Source organism: Humulus lupulus, chromosome 1 (assembly GCF_963169125.1).
Source record: "Humulus lupulus chromosome 1, drHumLupu1.1, whole genome shotgun sequence".
NCBI lineage: Eukaryota > Viridiplantae > Streptophyta > Magnoliopsida > Rosales > Cannabaceae > Humulus > Humulus lupulus.
In genome coordinates this window covers 92,392,666-92,411,529 of record NC_084793.1, presented here as the reverse complement: position 1 = coordinate 92,411,529, position 18,864 = coordinate 92,392,666, and the positions used below count along the sequence as shown (strand labels likewise).

General features: G+C 33.0%; 1 protein-coding gene across 5 annotated transcripts; it reads left to right on the top strand.

The window, feature by feature from the left end:
- The first annotated feature begins 2,034 nt into the window (after positions 1–2,034).
- On the top strand, positions 2,035–6,619 carry LOC133795980 (protein transport protein SEC24 B-like). Of its 5 annotated transcripts, XR_009875402.1 has the most exons (6): positions 2,040–2,322; positions 2,526–2,586; positions 3,732–3,783; positions 5,274–5,351; positions 5,483–5,575; positions 6,292–6,619. XR_009875402.1 is itself a non-coding variant. In XM_062233469.1 (4 exons), the coding sequence occupies exons 1-4, from the start codon at positions 2,299–2,301 to the stop codon at positions 5,919–5,921; spliced, it is 321 nt and encodes a 106-aa protein (XP_062089453.1). In that variant the 5' UTR covers positions 2,035–2,298; the 3' UTR covers positions 5,922–6,105. The 5 variants fall into 5 exon arrangements, 2 of the variants coding, with proteins under 2 accessions (XP_062089453.1, XP_062089447.1); XR_009875404.1 differs by lacking the exon at positions 3,732–3,783; XR_009875403.1 differs by lacking the exon at positions 2,526–2,586 and having other exon boundaries at positions 2,045–2,322.
- The last annotated feature ends 12,245 nt before the right edge of the window (positions 6,620–18,864 follow it).

The window sequence follows — 18,864 nt, the reverse complement described above, 5'->3', positions numbered from 1 at the left end:
AGTGGAGTAGTAACAAATTCCAAGGAACCTAGAAGCCATAAGAGAGGAAAGCATATAGAAAGGAAATATCATCTCGTTAGAGAGATTGTACAAAGAGGTGATGTGACTGTTATGAAAATAGCATCGAAACAGTTCCTGTAGACCCATTTACAAAGACAATTCCTGCAAAGTCGTTTATGGGTCATGTATGCAACATGGCATTAAGGGAGATGCCTCATTTGCATTGAGGGCAAGTGAGAGATTGTTAGGATTAATGCCCTAAAAGCATGTAAAATACATTTTATTGATTTTAAATAAAAGTACAGTTTTATTACATTTTAATGTTATAATATTGTTTGAATTAATTATATAATAATAGTAAGAAAATTCTTTATTCATTCATGAGAATATGATGTTGTATTAGAAGGAGAGAAGTAAGATCATATATAATGGATAAAATAGTCAGTAACATATTAAAGTAAGGAATCTTTAATGAATGGTTACTACTCCAATTTACTAGGCATACATGATACAAGTGATATAGATTCAGATTACTGATGTGGATAGAAATATTAGTAAAGGTGTTGTATATAATATATATTATATATAACATGATCGATGATAATTAATTATCTTTATAAACTTACCGTTCGACATAATGATTTAATTCTTATCATAATAGATGATCATTTGTAGATTAGTCTAAATTCTTAGTATTCATAAACTCATGTTTGTGTTTATTGGATCTTTTGATTCACTCGTTAAGGTTTCTTAGTATAATGAAATACTGACTTTTGTTTTGCAAATTCAATTCTGAAACTGAATAGTTATTGAGCTCAATTCTACAATTTGACTATAGATTAATTATTTGCTAGTGAATTAATGGTACTTAAGGATCAAGAGGTAATTAGAAGGGTAATACAGTAATCTTGACCAGCTCTAATTAACGAACAAATAAATGGAGGACATAACTACATTTATTGATTATATCAATGGACTACAAGAGAAAACTCTGTAAATATAATTCTATAAATAATTAGAGTGTAATTCTATATTTATAGTGGAGTAATCAGGGAATTAATAAATAAGATTATTAGATTAAACAGTTTAATTAATAATCTAGTATATTGGAGCTTTGTATTATAGGTATGATCCCTAGATCACCTCTATAGGACACGCAAATAAATGCAAGTCCTTAAAAATATTTATGGAGTTTTTAGGACACTCATTGAGAGTCCTGAAAAAACAAATTTAGGACTCGCAATGAATGTCCTAAAAAAATAAGCGAGTCCTAAAAAAATCTGGGCTAAAAAATGAGTGTTTTACTTAACATTTTTAAGGACTTGCTTTGGGAGTCCTTAATACTCTTTTAGGACTCGCTTTGCGAGTCCTAAAAATACCTGAACTCAAAAATTAAGAATGATGACTTTTAAGGACTTGCTTTGCGAGTCCTAAAAGAGTATTTAAGGACTCCCAAAGCAAGTCTTTAAAATTGTTAAGTAAAAGAGCATAAAACCACTAATTGTTTAACATATTTATAAAATTAGTATTAGTTAAAAATAAGTTGTTTTATTGATTGGAAAAATATTGTAAAATAATTTTAATATATAAATTTACTAGTTATAATTTTTATAATATATGGCATTGTTTATTTATTTAAATTTTATATGAAAATTAAAAAAATATTAATAAAAATAAATTAATATATTTTTAAAATAAAGTTAACTAAAGTACACTTTTACCTAATATTTAAATTAAATAGCAGTTTAAGTTTCAAATAACAATTATTATAAGTTTGAAGAGAATTTGTATAGTTGTGATTTTTAAAATTATTTTTTATAGTATTAGGAGTATAAAATTGGGAGTTTTATAATCACATTTTTTTTTATCTAAATAAAATTTGTATAGTTGTGATTTTTTAAATTATTTTTTATAGTATGAGGAGTATAAAATTGGGAGTTTTATAATCACATTTTTTTTATCTAAATAATATAATCTGATTTTTATTTATAAAATAAAAAAATATATATGTAAGTGCCAAATCCCTTTCTCCCTCTCTCTCTCTCGCATGCTCTCTGCTAGGCCCGAACGAAGACGGCAGGGGCTCGGGGAATGGTGGTCAACGGCGGCAGGGGGTTCGGGCTGTTCGACGGTAGGGGGCTCGGGGCTGGGCTCGACAGCAACGACTGGTGGCTCGAGGGCTGGGCTCGATGGTGGGTGGGGGGGGGGGGGTTCAGGTCTGGGCTCGACGGCACAGGGGTTGGGCAGAGGGATGTTTGGCTTCGGGGCTGAATGTTTCAAAGAACAACACATTGTTGAATGATTTTACTACTATTTTTAGAGGTAAATCTTTAAATAATCTATGCTTTTTGTTCAAGTTTTCACAGTGTATAACAGTCTTTCATATCTATTAAAACAATATTTTTTAATGTTTCCATTAACTATATCCAGCAACTCAAATTTGGGTTCATGGCAGGCTTCTGATAATTTGGTGTGTAAGAAATTTGGTGTTGATTTATTTATCTTCTTGTTTGGTATGATTTTAGGGAACCCGGAGTGGTCAAGGAGTCAAATCTAATTTGGTTATTAACAAATTTAAATTTTAAGGTATTGTGATAGATATTATAGATGTATAAATAAAAAATTTACATGTTTATTGAAAATGGAGAAAAAAATTGACCATTTTTTTCTCTTTCTTTCTTTCTTTTTTTGTTTTTGTATTTTGTGTGTGTTATTAATTGCAGAAAACTGCTCAAGTAATATATTTTTAATTGGTCAATTTTTAGTCTCGTGATTTAATACTGAAAAAGATTGATAGTCTTAATTTTTTGTATCTATTATATGGTTATGTTTCGATTGGTTTTGACAATGATTATATATGATGATAGAGATGATCATTATGAGCATATCAACAAATTAATTGATGCCTTTAAGACTATAGATTAGAATATTTTTAGAAAATGTACAATAAATACAAAAATGCTAGAGGCGTATATAGCTAGTTTCTTGTATAATAGAATGATCATATTTGTGTAATTCTATTTCTTTAGTCCATGATTGTTTGTTTGTTCTCAAGTATATGCTTAGTACATACAAAATAAATAAGAGGTTTGTCAAGTTTTTCTATATTTCAGTGTCTTGTATATAAAAATTGTCGGTATCTAATTGAAAGTACTATGAATTATGTGGTACAACATTGTAACAAATGTAAAAATTAAACTATGTGGTACACTTAATAAAATATATACTATTTTTGGCACAAGTTTAGGATTTTGGAATGTACTCCTTAGAGTATTGAATGGAATAAATATGGAGTACAATGTTTTATGAATTATATTTTTCATCAGTAAAGTTTGCTAAACTATATTTTTGTTATATTCTAAGCTATTTCCATTATTGACTTTTAGCTTAATCCGAAGTCAAGAAGAAATTGAAATAATGATACAATACTATTAGAATTTTATACTTGATTAACATATAGTTATAGCTCTAGTTCTAGTTCTAGTTAGCCAAAAATAGTCTAATCATTTACTTGATTTATTGACTTTTTCCATCTTAAATAGCCTTACTAGTTTATTGTGGATTTTCATGGACTGCTTCGTCACATTTTTTCCTATAACCTTAACATTTGACCGTCTAATTAATAATTAAGTTGATTATAGAATTTTAAATAACATGACTTGGGGTAATTACATGATATGGAACATACATCTAACTTTTTTATTTTTTATAATGTTAATAATAATGTTTAGGTTAATATTTTGATTGGTCTTAAAGCATTGGATCAGTAGCTAATTGCAAGAGGTATGTTGCATTTGATTTTTTTTTTTTAATTTTCAACATTTTACAATTTTGAATGATAATTGTATTACTTTAGTGGAGTTTGAATATCTTAGATATTCATCCGTAGTGAAGTAGGTTTTGTGAATTATGTGTGCTGCGGTGATAACGGAAGATTGAGAACTTGCATGTCTTAGTGAAGTAGGTTCTGAGAATTTTGTGTGCTGCAGTGATATATGGATGAAAACATGTGTGCTGTTTGATTTGTTTGACATGTTGGTGTTGAATGTGATAGATGGCTAGGCTAGTAAATTAGGGGATATGCTGTCCGATTCTATAGATGGTGAAATGTTGGCTTTTCTCTTTTTCTTCTATTTTCAGTGCAAGATGTGTATTTTACTATGTTTTAGTTTTCATGTAATATGTTTTTTTTTTTGTAACCTATTTTTTTGTTAAATTTTCATGTAGTATATTTCTGTTAATTGATGTTGTGCTTTGCTCAGTCAGATTATATTGTGTGATTATATCATTATAGCAATTGATGCATGTTCTACAATTTTCTTGCATAGCACATGTTTGATGAAAGTTCCAAGTTTTATCCTATAATCTTAATATTAGGCTCCAAAATCTAAAGGTTTTGAGACACCTTTAAGCATGTTTTATATGGTCAATCGAAATGCTATATATTACATATAATTAAGGCCACCTCTCCACTTGGCAGACAATTATATAAACATTACTTGAATATAAAATAGACTATGTAACCACCATCATTTGTGTGGGGTCCAATGTTGTAGAAACTAATATTCTAACACGTTTACCCATCTTTTTCTTCCTGTGGGGTCCAATAATAGACTATGGCTTAGGATGGTAAATTTCAGACCTGTCTTTTATTTTTTGATCTGTCTATTTGTTCTCTCATGTTTCAGTTTGTTTGTAATATATTAGGTTTACATTATCAATTTTTATGTATATATGGGTTTAGGTAATGAATATATATTATCTATTTAAGTTGATGGTATAATATATATTGGTTGCTTCTGTTATCTGCTTGGATCTCTTGTAAGATTTTAATATGTATATACGTAGGTGCTCGCGAGTCTTGCTGCTTAATTGTGATGTATTAAGTTGATGGCATCTCATTACTTCATAAATGTAGACAGAGTCAAATACATACACAGAGGAAGCATATGAGGTTTAGAGGTTTAGAGTCGTACAGAGTCATACATAGTGTAGTGTTTAGTATATAGTATAGTAGTTAAAGAACAAAGTTCGTCTTGCAATGACTTTGCACACAGGGCACAGGATCCCTGCTTCTAATTTTTATAATTTCAGTTGTGGATGTACGGAATTTCCTTTTAATTGCTATTATAGATTGGTTTTTTCACTAAACAATATTTTGTATAATTACTTGTATGTTTCTATTTATGTAGTTAGTTTAGTTGGGTATTCTCGACCTGTAATTTTCTCAACAGTTATTTACATTGATTCTAACATCCAATAATATTTTGCAGCCATTAATGCTAATAGTTCTTGATGTACAAGATGTCTATACTCCCTTACAGACAGATGTTCTTGTTTCTCTATCTGAGGTTAATATCCAAGGCTGTTGTTTTCTGGACTGTTTTTTCTTCGTTAATTTTGTACTATACTATTCTGTTGTGTTTGAGGCAATATTTAATTGCCAATAATAGTTGATCTTTTGTTTTCTTTGTTGATATAGTACCGCCAGCATTTAGAGTTATTGCTGGAAAGCATTCCAACCATGTTTCAGAATAGTAAAACTGCCAAATCAGCGTTTGGTGCTGCAATTAAGGTTAGCCATTTTTATTAAGACAGTTTATGGTCCTTGGTGTTTTAATTATGTTGTTACACCTGGAAACACATCACTAGTTTTTTTGGCTGACAACAATTTCGTACTTGATACATTTTTTGAGTTGATGTCGTTGGCTTCGAGAATTTGTTTGCTCCATTTGCTTTCTAAGATTCTAGTATCATTAACAATAGTAGCTTTTATTTTATTTATTTAAGAAAAGGCCAAAATTTGGCTCTCTTGTACAATCACAAGCATACCTGGGGGAATGAAGAAGCTTATCTCAACTTCAATGATTAGAAGTAGACAATGTGAGACACTGACTTTCAGTCGGATTTCTGCATGGTGAAGATGCACCATTTTTTAATGTAGTTATTTTTGTATTTCTAAATACATGAAAACCGTACTTTTTTTCTACAATTCATTATATATTGTGTAAGTTGTAGAATATTTTTGTACGGAGGCTTGCTAATGTAGGTGCAAAAATGATTTTGTTACATTCATGAATGCAATATCAGAAACAATTGTGTCAATTAAGTCTTGTATTAGCTTTTTTTTAACAAAAAAGTTGTATTAGCTTAGCAATATCTGTGAAATTTATTTGAGAAACCAATTTTATATATGAATCTGTAGTTGGGCTTAGCATCTTTATTTTTCTCTCATATGGAATTTTAGATCTCTCATAGCATGCATGATATTGATGATTTATTTATTTACAGTTTTGCCATCAACTGGCATTGGAGCTCTTTCTGCCAAAGAAGCTGAAGGAAGAGCTAATGTATCTGCGAGAGAGAAGGGTAAAAGTGTCACACACGCTTCTCATATATCATTTGGTTTGTCCTTTTTATGAATAATGTAAAATTAGAACAATTTTATTGTAAGATCCATTAATAGAGTATCAAATTAAAATATTTAGATTGTTATTAGGACTTAGAGGTGGTTTGAGTTTTTTTTATGTATTTATTTTTTTATTTTTATTGATAATGTTGAAAGATGTTATAAGTTAGCTTACATTATATGTTAATGAGAACTTTAAATTTCTTTTGATTTTTTTTTTTTTTTGTGTTTTTGTAGTATTTTCTTTTGAAATTTTAGAAATCTAACATATATAATACATTTTAGAAACTCAAAGGGATATATTTTTTAAAATCAAAATGAAAATTGTAGCTGCATTTTTAAAAAATATATATATTTTAAGGGCATGCAAAGCGAGTCCTAAAATCTTAATTTAAAGACACTCAATGGGATTTGCGAGTCCTAAAAAATTACTTAAAGGCACTCAACCCGATTTTTTCGGCCTTGCATCGCGAGTGCTAAAAACTTACTTAAAGGCACTCAACCAGAGTTTTTAGGACTTGCACCGCGAGTCCTAAAAACATTCTTTTAGGACTCTCAATGTGAGTCCTAAAAAACCTCAGTTTTTAAGGCTCTCAAATAGAGGACTCGCGCCCCGCGGGTCCTAAAAACTTTTTTAGGACTCGCAATGCTAGTCCTTAAAAGTCTTTTTTGTAGTAGTGGGAACTAATTTTCCAGGGCAAGGAAATAATAATGTGATAATTATGGGCAATTGATTAATGATGAATTAATTAATTATTTAACTATATAGTTTTTATTTTGAAAAACTATAGGTTAAAATTAATATTAATCATATTTGGATTAATATAAAGAGAGATTAATAATGATCTTATTTAGAATAAGATATTTATTTGTTTATTTAAAAGTGATATTTTAAGATAAAGTTAATTTTGAATTATCTAATATTTATTTTAGAATAAATATATTATCTTAAATATATAATTAAACAAACAAATGAGAAAATCAAGGATAACCCTAATGGTGCGGTCAAGTGTGGTGCCACACAGGGATTTCCTGTCTCTGGGATTTGAATTTTAAATTTCAAATAATTTGTTTATATAATTATATATATTTAATTATTCTTTTTTAAATATGATTTAAATTAAATAGGTTATAACTGATCAATTTTATTATAAATAAAATAAAGATTAATTAAATTAGTTAATTATCTTTATAAACCTTAAAAGAAGCGATAATTTTATAAACATAAGTGGTTTTCATTAAGTGTGAGACTCTCTCTGAAAAGAAAGCAATAGGTTTTCTAAACCATAAAAAGTATTCACTGCATTTTCTCTCAATCAAACATTTATAGATCTCATGTGTTGAGTACATCTAGAGAGTCCTAGATTAACATTTTGAATCCTACGTACCCACACACGATCTTGAGTGTTTGAGGATTGGTCTAGAAGATCAAGGTGTGAGCTTTCAGAATCTGTATTGGAAGATCGTTGATTTATACCAAAAGATTTGTGGATACTTGATAGGCTTGAAGAGGTAATCTCTAATATATTTGTATGTGATTTAATATATCCATATATGTATGATCATGGCTGGTATTAATAAATTTTTTAATAACTCATTTCGCAGCGTGTCTCTGATTTATACTTTTAATACCAAAATCGTGCTCACACTACAAGAAACAAGGTTTTTGCCAGCGCAATTCGGGGTTGCGCCAGCAAAAGTCTATCAGATTTAAAAAAAAAAAACCGTAGACTTTTGCCGGTGCATTTCACCTAACGCGCCGGCAACAGTCAACGTGCATTTTTGAAATTTTGCACGTTTTCAACAAAGTAGTTGGCTAGACTTTTGCCGGCGCGTTTCGTTGCGCTGGCAAAAGTCTATTTTGCGTCGGCAAAAGCTCGACTAAGTAAAACGACACCGTTTTGTCCTAGGGTTTATTGAAGACTTTTGCCAGCGCATTTTTAGACTTTTGCCTGCTCAACGAAACGCGCCGACAAAAGTCATAGCGATATTACAGCAGTCGTGAGCCCTTCATCCACATTTTTTTCTTCCTTTATTTCCTCTCTTTCTTCTTCTCTTCTCAATCCTCCACCACACTCCGGCCACACCACCACCAGCTGCAACCCCACCAGCTGCACCACGACGGCACCCCACCCCGACGACCACCCCACCCCAGCCGAGCCCACCCACCCACCCCAACCGAGCCCACCCGAGCCCCACCCCGGCGCCACCGCGAGCCACCACTGCTGCCCCCTCCTCCTCCAAGTTGCCCACTGTAAGTATTTTAATATACATTTGTATTTTATTTAATTTTATTTATGTATTAAATTAAAAAAAATTTTTGTTTCTATAGAGTCCCCGAGCCACTGCCGGAGCGGAGCCACTTTACCCACTGTAATATTTTTATTTTTGCATGTTAATATTTATTATATTGTATTTTGTGATATATGTATTTTAGTTAAAGTATGAATTTAAAAAAAAATTAGATTAATAATGTATGTTTATATTTTTTAATTGTTTTATATTAAATGTGATATGTTTGTAAATATGTATTTAATAATTTTTTTTTGTATTAATAAAAAAATTAGTTTTGGTATATGATTTTTTGTGGTTAAATATTTGTATATATGTAAATTGATGTATTTGTTAATGTATATATATGTTTTGTATGATCTGGGAATATTCTGGTTATATATGTGTTTAATTTGTAGGTTTTTAAATTTTTGGGATATTTTGAAATATAGTCGTTATGATGCCCAAATTTTGTTAGAGTTAGTAAAATTAATAAAAGTTTAATAATTAATTAAATAAAAATTTAAGTATAATTAAAAAATACATCAAAAAAATAATTTTTAACTATAATTTAAATAAAATAAAATTACCAATCATAATAATTAATAATTAATTTTAACATTAATATTAGATGTTTTGTAATTGAAAAAAGTTAAAAATATAAATGATTTAATAAAATATAATTAAGTAAAATATAAATATAATAAAATTGATATCAATTAAGTAAATAATCCAATACAAATTGAAGAATTTAATAAAAAATTACAAAATGCAATTAATGTATAATTAATTTAATTTTAAAATAACAGTAATAAATAAGTAAATGATTTAAAAAATTGTAATAATTAATAATTAGCTACATTTTTTTTGGTAAATATAAATAATTATATTTGCCAGAGATAATATATTATTATCAGTTAGTGATAATTAGGGAGACAAACAGTCATGAAATATTTTGACTATCATTTCCCTCATTTTAAGACAATTATTAATATTTTCTTAATTATTTCGCTTAAAGATGGCAAGCGACAGAAGCTGGATGAGTGCGAGGAATCGCTGGTCTCTGGAGTATAGAAATGGTGTTAAGGAGTTCTTCGATATCGCTAAAAATAAATTGAACGATCTGGGTTTGGTTCGCTGTCCGTCCAGGAAATGTGGGAATGTTAAGTTCCAGCCTATAAATGCAATTTCGATGCATTTATTCAACAATGACATCATACAGTCCTACAAAGTGTGGCATTACCATGGAGAGGCGCTGCCGTCGCCACTAGCTGTAGTACGAGATCATGTTAGAGATGAGATAGCGGATATCCTGGAGGATGTTTACGCTGAAGATGATGTTCCCACTGGAAACTATAATGATCCTCCCCAAGATGATCCTTTACATCGCGACAGGTATGACAATTTATTTAAGGAGATGTCAAGTGAACTGTACCCGGGTTGCTGAAAGTATTCCACGTTGAACTTCTTGGTGAAGCTGATGAATCTGAAAGTTATTAACAAGTGCAGCAATCATTACTTTCATGGTTTGCTGGAATTGTTAGTCGACGCTCTGCCTCACGGAACAATTTTACCTAAGTCTAACTATGAGGCGAAGGCAAAGTTGCAGAGTATTGGATAGGGATATGAGTCCATCGATGCTTGCAAGCATGACTGTGCACTGTTTTGGAAGGAGAATGCGAATTTGGAATTCTGTCCGGTTTGTGGTGAGTGTCGCTGGCAAGATAATCGTGGAAACGGGAAGAAAGTTGCCCATAAGGTCATGCGGTACTTTCCATTGATGTCGAGATTGAAAATGTTGTACAGTTACAGATATACTACAGAGGATATGAGATGGCACTATTCTAAAAGGCCAAAGGAAGATGGTGTGATGAGGCACCCCACTGACAGTAAGGTGTGGAAGCACCTTGATGAGTTGTACCCATCTTTCGCAGCCGAACATCGAAATGTTAGGCTTGGGTTGGCTATAGATGGCTTCAATCCTTTTGGGAACATGAGCAACTCTTACAGCATGTGGCCTGTGATACTTGTCCCATACAACTTGCTACCGTGGAAGTGCATGAAACCATAGTCATTAATGTTGTCTATTCTAATTCCAGGTCCTTCTTCACCTGGAAAAGATATCGATGTCTATATGAGACCTTTGCTTGACGAGTTGAAGGAGTTATGGGTGAATGGTGTCGAGACACGAGATGCATACAATAGTACCTTATTCAATATGCGTGCAGCAATCTTATGGACCATTAACGACTACCCAGCTTATGCTATGATGTCTGGGTGGAGCACAAAAGGGTACAAGGCGTGCCCCACACGCAATGAAGAAACTCCCTCTGTAGGGATTAGAAGTAAAATTGCATACATTGGCCATAGGAGGTTTCTTGATATGGGTCATGAATGGAGGAGCAAACGAGCAATATTCGACGGTAACAAGGAACTCAGGCCACCACCGAAAGATTACTCCGGTAATGATGTGTTGAAGCAATTAGAGAATTTGCAGATTAGACATCCTGGGAAACACAAAGAATTTGGTGGTGTGAAATGTAAAAGGGCTCCGATTGAACTTAATTGGTCGAAGAAGAGCATATTTTTTGAGCTTGATTATTGGAAGGAATTATTGCTGAGGCATAACTTGGACGTAATGTACATTGAGAAGAATGTTTGCGACAGTGTCTTGGGAACTTTGTTGAACTTAGAGGGAAAATATAAAGACATTGACAAGGCAAGACTTGATTTAGCAGACATGAGAATTAGGGAAAAACTCCACCTCCGCAAAGAGGGAAACAAGTGGAAGAAACTGCACGCCAGTTACACCCTTAGTGTTCCGGAGTGTCGAGTTTTCTGTGAATTTGTGAAGTCAGTTGAATTCCCGGACGGTTTTGCTGCAAACCTTTCGAAGAATGTCAATGATGGCAAGATAACTGGGCTGAAATCACACGATTGCCACGTGTTGTTTCAGCAGTTGTTGCCCGCCGCAATTAGGTCGTTTTTGGTTCCTAAAGTTCGGAAGCCAATTATTGAGTTGTGCGGTTTTTTCAAAAAACTTTGTTCAAGGACTTTGAATGTGAAAGACCTTGAGAAGATGGAGACAGACATTATCACCATTTTATGCAAGTTGGAAATGATATTTCCTCCAGCATTTTTCGACATTATGGTGCATTTGGTTTTGCATCTTCTGAAAGAGGCAATTCTTGGCGGTCCCGTGCACTTTAGGTGGATGTATCCCATTGAACGTTTGATGGCGGTTTATAAACAGTATGTAAGAAATCGTGCACCTCCGGAAGGTTCAATCGCAGAAGCTTACGTGGTTAACGAGGCCTTAACCTTTTGCTCAATGTACCTCCGGGGGGTTGAGACTCGATTCAATCGACCTGAGAGGAATAACGATCGCGTTGAATCCCTACGAAATCGGGAATATTCTATTTATAAGGCTGTTGGTTCTCCATTTGGTAAGAAATCAAGTATACTCCTCAATCCGTAGTTAAAGCAAAAGGCTGAGTGGTGTATCTTGAACAATTGTGCCAAAATTAAGGAGTACCTTAGGTGTGTTTTCTAGTCTTTTTTCAATAAATTTGTTTGGTTTATATACCGAGTAAAGGAAAAAATCATAACATTGTTGTCCATTTATAGTGAACATATGGATGAATTAAGAAGATGTGTGGGGGGGGGGGGGGGGGGTGCTCGAATCTTGAAGTTCAACAAGAAGCTGATTTTCCTCAGTGGTTCAAAGAAAGAGTATGTATATTAGTCAATTCTTTTTCGAAACCCCACTTAATCAATCCAAAACTAACTTTCAATGTTAATGTTGATAGGTGAACGGTTTGCATGAGTCAACACCTACTGAAGTGAATAATGAATTGTATGCTCTCGCAAACAAATCAAGCGGCACCGTGTTCTCATATCCAGGGATGATAGTGAATGGTGTGAAATTTGTGATTCATGGCACAAAATTGCGGTGTAATGGTGCCAAGTGAGGAAGGAGTGAACTACTATGGAGTTCTGGAAGAAGTAATTGAATTGTCCTACTTGATGGGTTACAGTGTTGTCCTATTCAATTGTAGATGGTTCAATACAAGTAGAATTAAAGTGGAATCCAATTTTACGAGCATATATGTGAAGGAAGAATGTTATAAAGTTGATCCTTTTGTTCTCGCATCTCAAGCAAAGTTGGTGTATTATCTTCGAGATGTGAAAAATGGGGATGATTGGAGGCTCGTTAATGAATACATTATGAGGAATGTATGAGATTTCTCAAATTCCGATGTTGATGATACTGAGACCACAAATGATATACCAATATTGCAAGAAGTTAATTATTTTTCATTTCAGTTGTGGGTAGAACTTCCAATTTTTGATAATCTTCAGTATGATCGGGTTGATATCCATGCCACTGAAGTGTACAACGTCGATGATTTGGCTGGCGAAGGTTCAGATGAATTTGTTGTCGATGATGAAGTTGAATTTGAAGACGACACATTGGCCGAGTATGAAGACGATGAGGATGACGACAATGTTCTAGTCGATAGTGATAGTGATAGTGATGTTCGTAATGATGTTGTAGTTAGTGATGATGAGGACAATGATATGTAATTTAAACAAGTATATGTAACTTTTTATTTAATTCAATGAAAACTTTATTTATTATCATTAATTAATGATAGTATCAGATCTAGGTACACATGCACCTATTGGATGCCTTGGGGATAATTAATGTATTCATGTACTGGTTCTCATTTTTTCAAGATATTTGATGAAATATCTTGAAGAAATGAGAATTACTACATGACTGCTTACTATCTCCAAGGGATCCACTAGGTCGGAATAGGGTAGGTTGGGAAAGACAATAAGTAATAAAATGTTAATTTTATAACAAAAAACAATAGTGATGCACCTAGTAGATGCCTTGGGGATAGTCAATGTATTCATGTACTGCTCCTCATTTTTTCAAGATGTTTGAGAAACATTTTGAAAAAATGAGGAGAACTACATGACTGCTTACTATCTCCAAGGGATCCACTAGTTCGGAATAGGGTAGGTTTGGAAATACCATAAGTAATAAAATGTTAATTTTATATATATATATAAAGTAATAGACATGCACCTAGTGGATGCCTTGGGGATAGCCAATGTATTCATGTACTATTCCTCATTTTTTCAAGATGTTTGAGAAAATATGGAAAAGTACATGACTGCTTACTATCTCCAATGGATCCATTAGGTTGGAATAGGGTAGGTTGGGAAAGACCATAATGAATAAATATTAATTTTATAATAAAAAACAACAGACATACATAATTTGAATTAGTTAATTAATGAATATTTTAATGTAGAATGGCCGAACCAAGTAATGACACAGGTGGTGGCTCCAAGAGGGGCAGGGGAGCTTAATACGGTGCCAATATCGAGAAGGAGCTGGCCACCAAAAAAGTTAGTCATTTGAAAGTAGAGTTTGATGCACAAACTGGAAAAGTTATTCAAACGTACGACAAGTGGTTCAACAATTCCATGGCTCGTTATTTGCGTAACACCGTACCCCCAACTACACTAGCTTGGAAACAAGTAAAACCAACTAATATCCAAGTTATTCGAAATAGGCTATCTGTAAGCATTTTTTAGACCTTTAATAACTAACTATTAAATATTTTGTCTATCTTCATAATATTTTAACAAATTCCAAATTTAATTGTGATTTTAGGACAAATTCATTTATCCACAAGACAATCCAGTAATCAACGATGCCATGGTAAGACAAATGCAAAAACATTTGAATTATTGGCGCCACACGATGAAGAAACATTGGGTAGAGGTTGGAGGAGAGGTGGACAACGAGAGAGCGAAGTCAAAACCTTTTGGGTCGATTACTTCTTCTGATTGGGCAATTCTATGCGATTTTTGGGCTTCTGATTCTCAGCAGGTATGCCGTAGATTTTACATTAATTTTAATTATAAAATTACAATCTAGATTAATGAGTACTATTTTCTGTTTGAAGCGTATATCGAAGAAAAATAAAGAAGCTCGAGCAAAAATGACCATACCAGGAGGACACGGTTCCAAATCCATTGTTGCCCATGTTTATGATCACGTAAATTATAATAACCTATATCCTTACATTTATGAAAATATTATAAATGTCACAATGTTTAAATAATTTGCTTTTTTAGATGGACCCATCTACTAGCGAGCTCCCGAGCATGATCGACACATTCGAGCACCTCCACAAGAAGAAGGATAAGTGGATTAGTGATGTAGCGGCGACAAAACATGTAAGTTGCATAACCTTAACTAATTTATGATCATTTAACTTTAAAAAAGTTTAGTAAATAATTAATAAATATTAATTATTAATTGGTTGTTGTCAATTAGTAATTATTTATTAATTATTAATTAAATTTTGAACAATTAAATCTTTATAATCTATGTGTCAATATTTTTATGATTAATGATTGTGGACTAAGATAAAAACAGAATGTAACTAATGTTGTCCCCGTATCAGGGAGCTTGTGGGCTAAAGTAAATTTGGTCATGAAAATCCATATCTAAATAAAAAAACATGCAAATATAGTTTATGTATATGTTTAGAGACGTAAATTCTCCATTAATGGAATTAACTGCACTTACTGTATATATCAACAACATCTTCATGATTTTGATTTAGATATGGATTTTCATGACCAAATTTACTTTAGCCCACTTGGTCCCTGATACAAGAACAAAATTAATTACATTCTTTTTCAATCACTGGTCTGCAGTCATTAATGATAGGATATTGGCAGATAGATAATAAAGTTATATTTTATATGTTGTTATATTAAAAATTTATAAGTTAGGTTTTCAAATAATGTTATATTGGAATTCAAGATACGTGCTTTTTATTGTGCAGACTGAGATGACCGAGCGTCGAGCATCGCAGAGTACGGCCCCTGTATCATCTGCTGCTTCTTGTGTCGGCGATAATGTCGACGGTCAGTTCCCGCCTGATATGGATATTGTCGCGTATGTCCTTGGACCCCGTTCGCGTTATAAGAAAGGGTTTGGGGGGTTGCCTAGGTTGAAGGCATTTGGCGCAAAGAGGGCAGCATCTTCGTCAACTTCTCAAATGTCCGGGCAATTGCCACCTGAAGTGGACACCATTTTGCAGCAAAATCAGGACATTATGCTAGAAAATCTGAACCTAAAAAAGCATACGACTAAACTTGAGAGTCATCAACGGCATCAAGATGTCCTGCTCAGTGCTTTGTTGAAGCAGGTTGGTGAAATGACTCCTGGTTTTACTGTCGACTTACCAGAACAGAATTCGGACGAAGACAATGATGCTGACGGGGGCGGGGATGATGAGGCGGACAGTACTCATTTCTAGAACTTTTTATTTATTTATTAGACATTTAATTTACTAAACAACTTTTATATTTTCATGTATGGTGGAGACAATAAATATTAATAGTTGTAATTTTTTTTATTTATTTATAAATTTTTAATTTTAATTTTATTTCTAATTAAATAATATTACTAAAAAATTAAATAATTATTAATATATTAAAATTGAAATTTATTAATTAATATTAATACATTGAAAATAAAATTAGTAATATAATAAAAAAAATTATTTAAAAAATACTTTTACCGGCGCAAAATTACGACGACAAAAGTCTCAACCCTCACTGCATATCTACACCTTTCCCAGCGCAAAAACACGCCACTAAAAGAGTCATATTTTGCTGGCGCATTTTTGCGCCGCTAAAAGTGTTTTCCACAACAACGTGACAAAATTTTTTGCCGACGCATCTTTATTTTTCCCAGCGCATTTTGTCGTCGCCAAAAGATACTATTACAGGCGCATTATGTTTTGCGTCGACAAAAGTGCAATTAGCGACAGGGGTACGTCGCGGACCTTTGTCGGCGCAAATTTGCGTTGGCAAAACCCATATGGCTTTCGCCGGCGCAAAACCTTACTTTTGCCGGCGATTTGCGCCGGCAAAAGTGAGGTTTTTTGTAGTGTCATAGTTGAAAATAGATGAAGCAGATTTTCTTATGTTCTATTCAAGGGACCAGAAAGCGGGATTTACACTTCCTGGCCAGCTGCTTACAAGCAGTTCGAGAAGAGCAAAGACAACATCATTGTCTCATATCGTTGTTTTGTTCAAGCAGTGGTTGCATTTAATGGCTACTGTCTAGGATTATATAATTCATTGAAGCGCATTTTCACTGAGTGTGGGAGTTTCATTCACAGATGACAAGCAAGAAGAATCCAACGAGGACACACCAAAAGACGAGGTACCCCTTGGAGAAACATCAGGAGCTACGAAGGACGATGCATATGACAATGGTGGTGATACCATGCTAGAGGGAGATAAAGCCAAGAACGGCCCCCCCTCTAGAGAAGAGACCAAGTGCTTCAGAGAAAGAGGATTGACAAATAATTATTAACATATCACAGTGTCTATTAAGTTTATATATTGTATTGTTGCTATGGTTATATTTTGAGAATGCATGTGGTCTTTCTTAAACTTATGTTATGTACCTTCTCATATTTTGTGTCTTCTAATGTATGACTTAATGGGGTAAAATTTTAATATCTAAGTCTTTTGTTTTATGTAATGTATGACCTAAGAGAGTCAAAAGTTTTAATATATATGTCTTTTGGACTTGATCCAATTTTATATTTCTTATTCACAGTGCCTACGTGAATTATATTTGTAATGTTTTTAGATTTGAAAAATGTCTATCAAACATAAATATAAATGATAACTTCAATTATACTTAATAGATTAATACACTTGATTCATCAAAAAAACTTCCCCATAACAATGCCATGCATTAATGGTAATATATCAAAGTCCTAAGAAAACAAAGACATGAAATAACAATAAATATGTGGCTAAACTAAAAAAAAAAACCACTTTTCATCTTTTCATGCTCAGATTCCTTCACAAGATATTGCTATTATCTTAATATTATAGGAGAAATTTGATCAGACTTCCTTCATTCAATCTGCACGACATCGGGGATAGGAGTCTCCATGTCGTGAAAGTGAGTTGCAACACTTGTCTTTTCTGTAATCTCTCTTAGTTTATCATGCATACTTGTTGGCCATCAATTAGTGCTTGTTGACCATCAACTAGTGAGTACACCATGTTAGCCAACTGAAGACAAAAATGGTGAAGCTCCAAGGTAGTTGTAGGTGCCCAACGAAGTCTCCTCTCCCTCGAGTACAATGACTCTTGCACCACACAGTTGGTGTAGCAAAGGCTGATCGGAGACGACGACTACGAACAGAGCGAGGTGTAGAACGATGACCATTTCCACTGCCAGGGGTGGAACGACCACCACTTCTAGAGATAGGTGTGGATCGTCGCCCATTAACAGATGCATTCGGACTGCTAAATTTGAAGGAGCGGATAGGAGTCGTGAACTCTTCTAAGGACATGGCTGCTTATAATCTGCAAGTTTAGCAAAATGTCGTTTAGTTTAACTGAGCTTGAGTTTAGCGTTTGGAGTAGGACTTAATCCTCCCCAATTTATATTAAATGAACTGGGGCTTCACAGGTTGGATTTCTTAGGTTTAATAATTATTAAGTTAAATTTTAATTTCAGATTCAAGTGGTAATAACTTATTAGAATTGTTTTATTACTTACACTAAAGAGACGTTGTCGAAATGGGACGACTATGTGCATTGAGACCCATGCATTCACGTTGTTATATTGTTTACGCTCATGAATAATATAATGGTAGGCCACTACCATTGTGATAGATATTTATTAAAACTTTTTTATTTTTGTAAATCCTCCATGGGAGTGTATTAGTGCGTAATCACTGAATAAATTAATAAAAAAAACTCTTTCCTTCAAATACTACACTTTTCCAATAGATTTTTCAATTCTGTATCCCTTAAATCATGGTTAAAAGATCTTATTTAATAGATTTTACTGTGTAACATAAGGTACGTTTCTGGTAACAGGTCGTATGGGTGTGGGTTGATTGGACCTTGTAAAAGAAAGGTCGTTATTTTACTGCTCATGTATCTCATGCATTAAAAATATTTCCTTTCAGATGTCTTTTTTTATTATTTTAATCATGTGAAAGACAATGCATTTCTAAGGGTTCTACTGTACACGTTGTGCTTTGGTGTCAGAGTCACGTGGTTTACGCAAGTTAAAATAATTTATAAAAACATAACACTTTAAAGAA

What these genes read in the sequence shown, in the direction of transcription:
- LOC133795980 (XM_062233463.1), top strand. Translation starts at nt 2,299, where the DNA reads ATGATTTTACTACTATTTTTAGAG. An exon ending in TTTTACTACTATTTTTAGAG is followed by an intron (nt 2,323 to 5,273) that starts GTAAATCTTTAA and finishes AATATTTTGCAG; the next exon opens with CCATTAATGCTAATAGTTCT. An exon ending in CGTTTGGTGCTGCAATTAAG is followed by an intron (nt 5,576 to 6,291) that starts GTTAGCCATTTT and finishes ATTTATTTACAG; the next exon opens with TTTTGCCATCAACTGGCATT.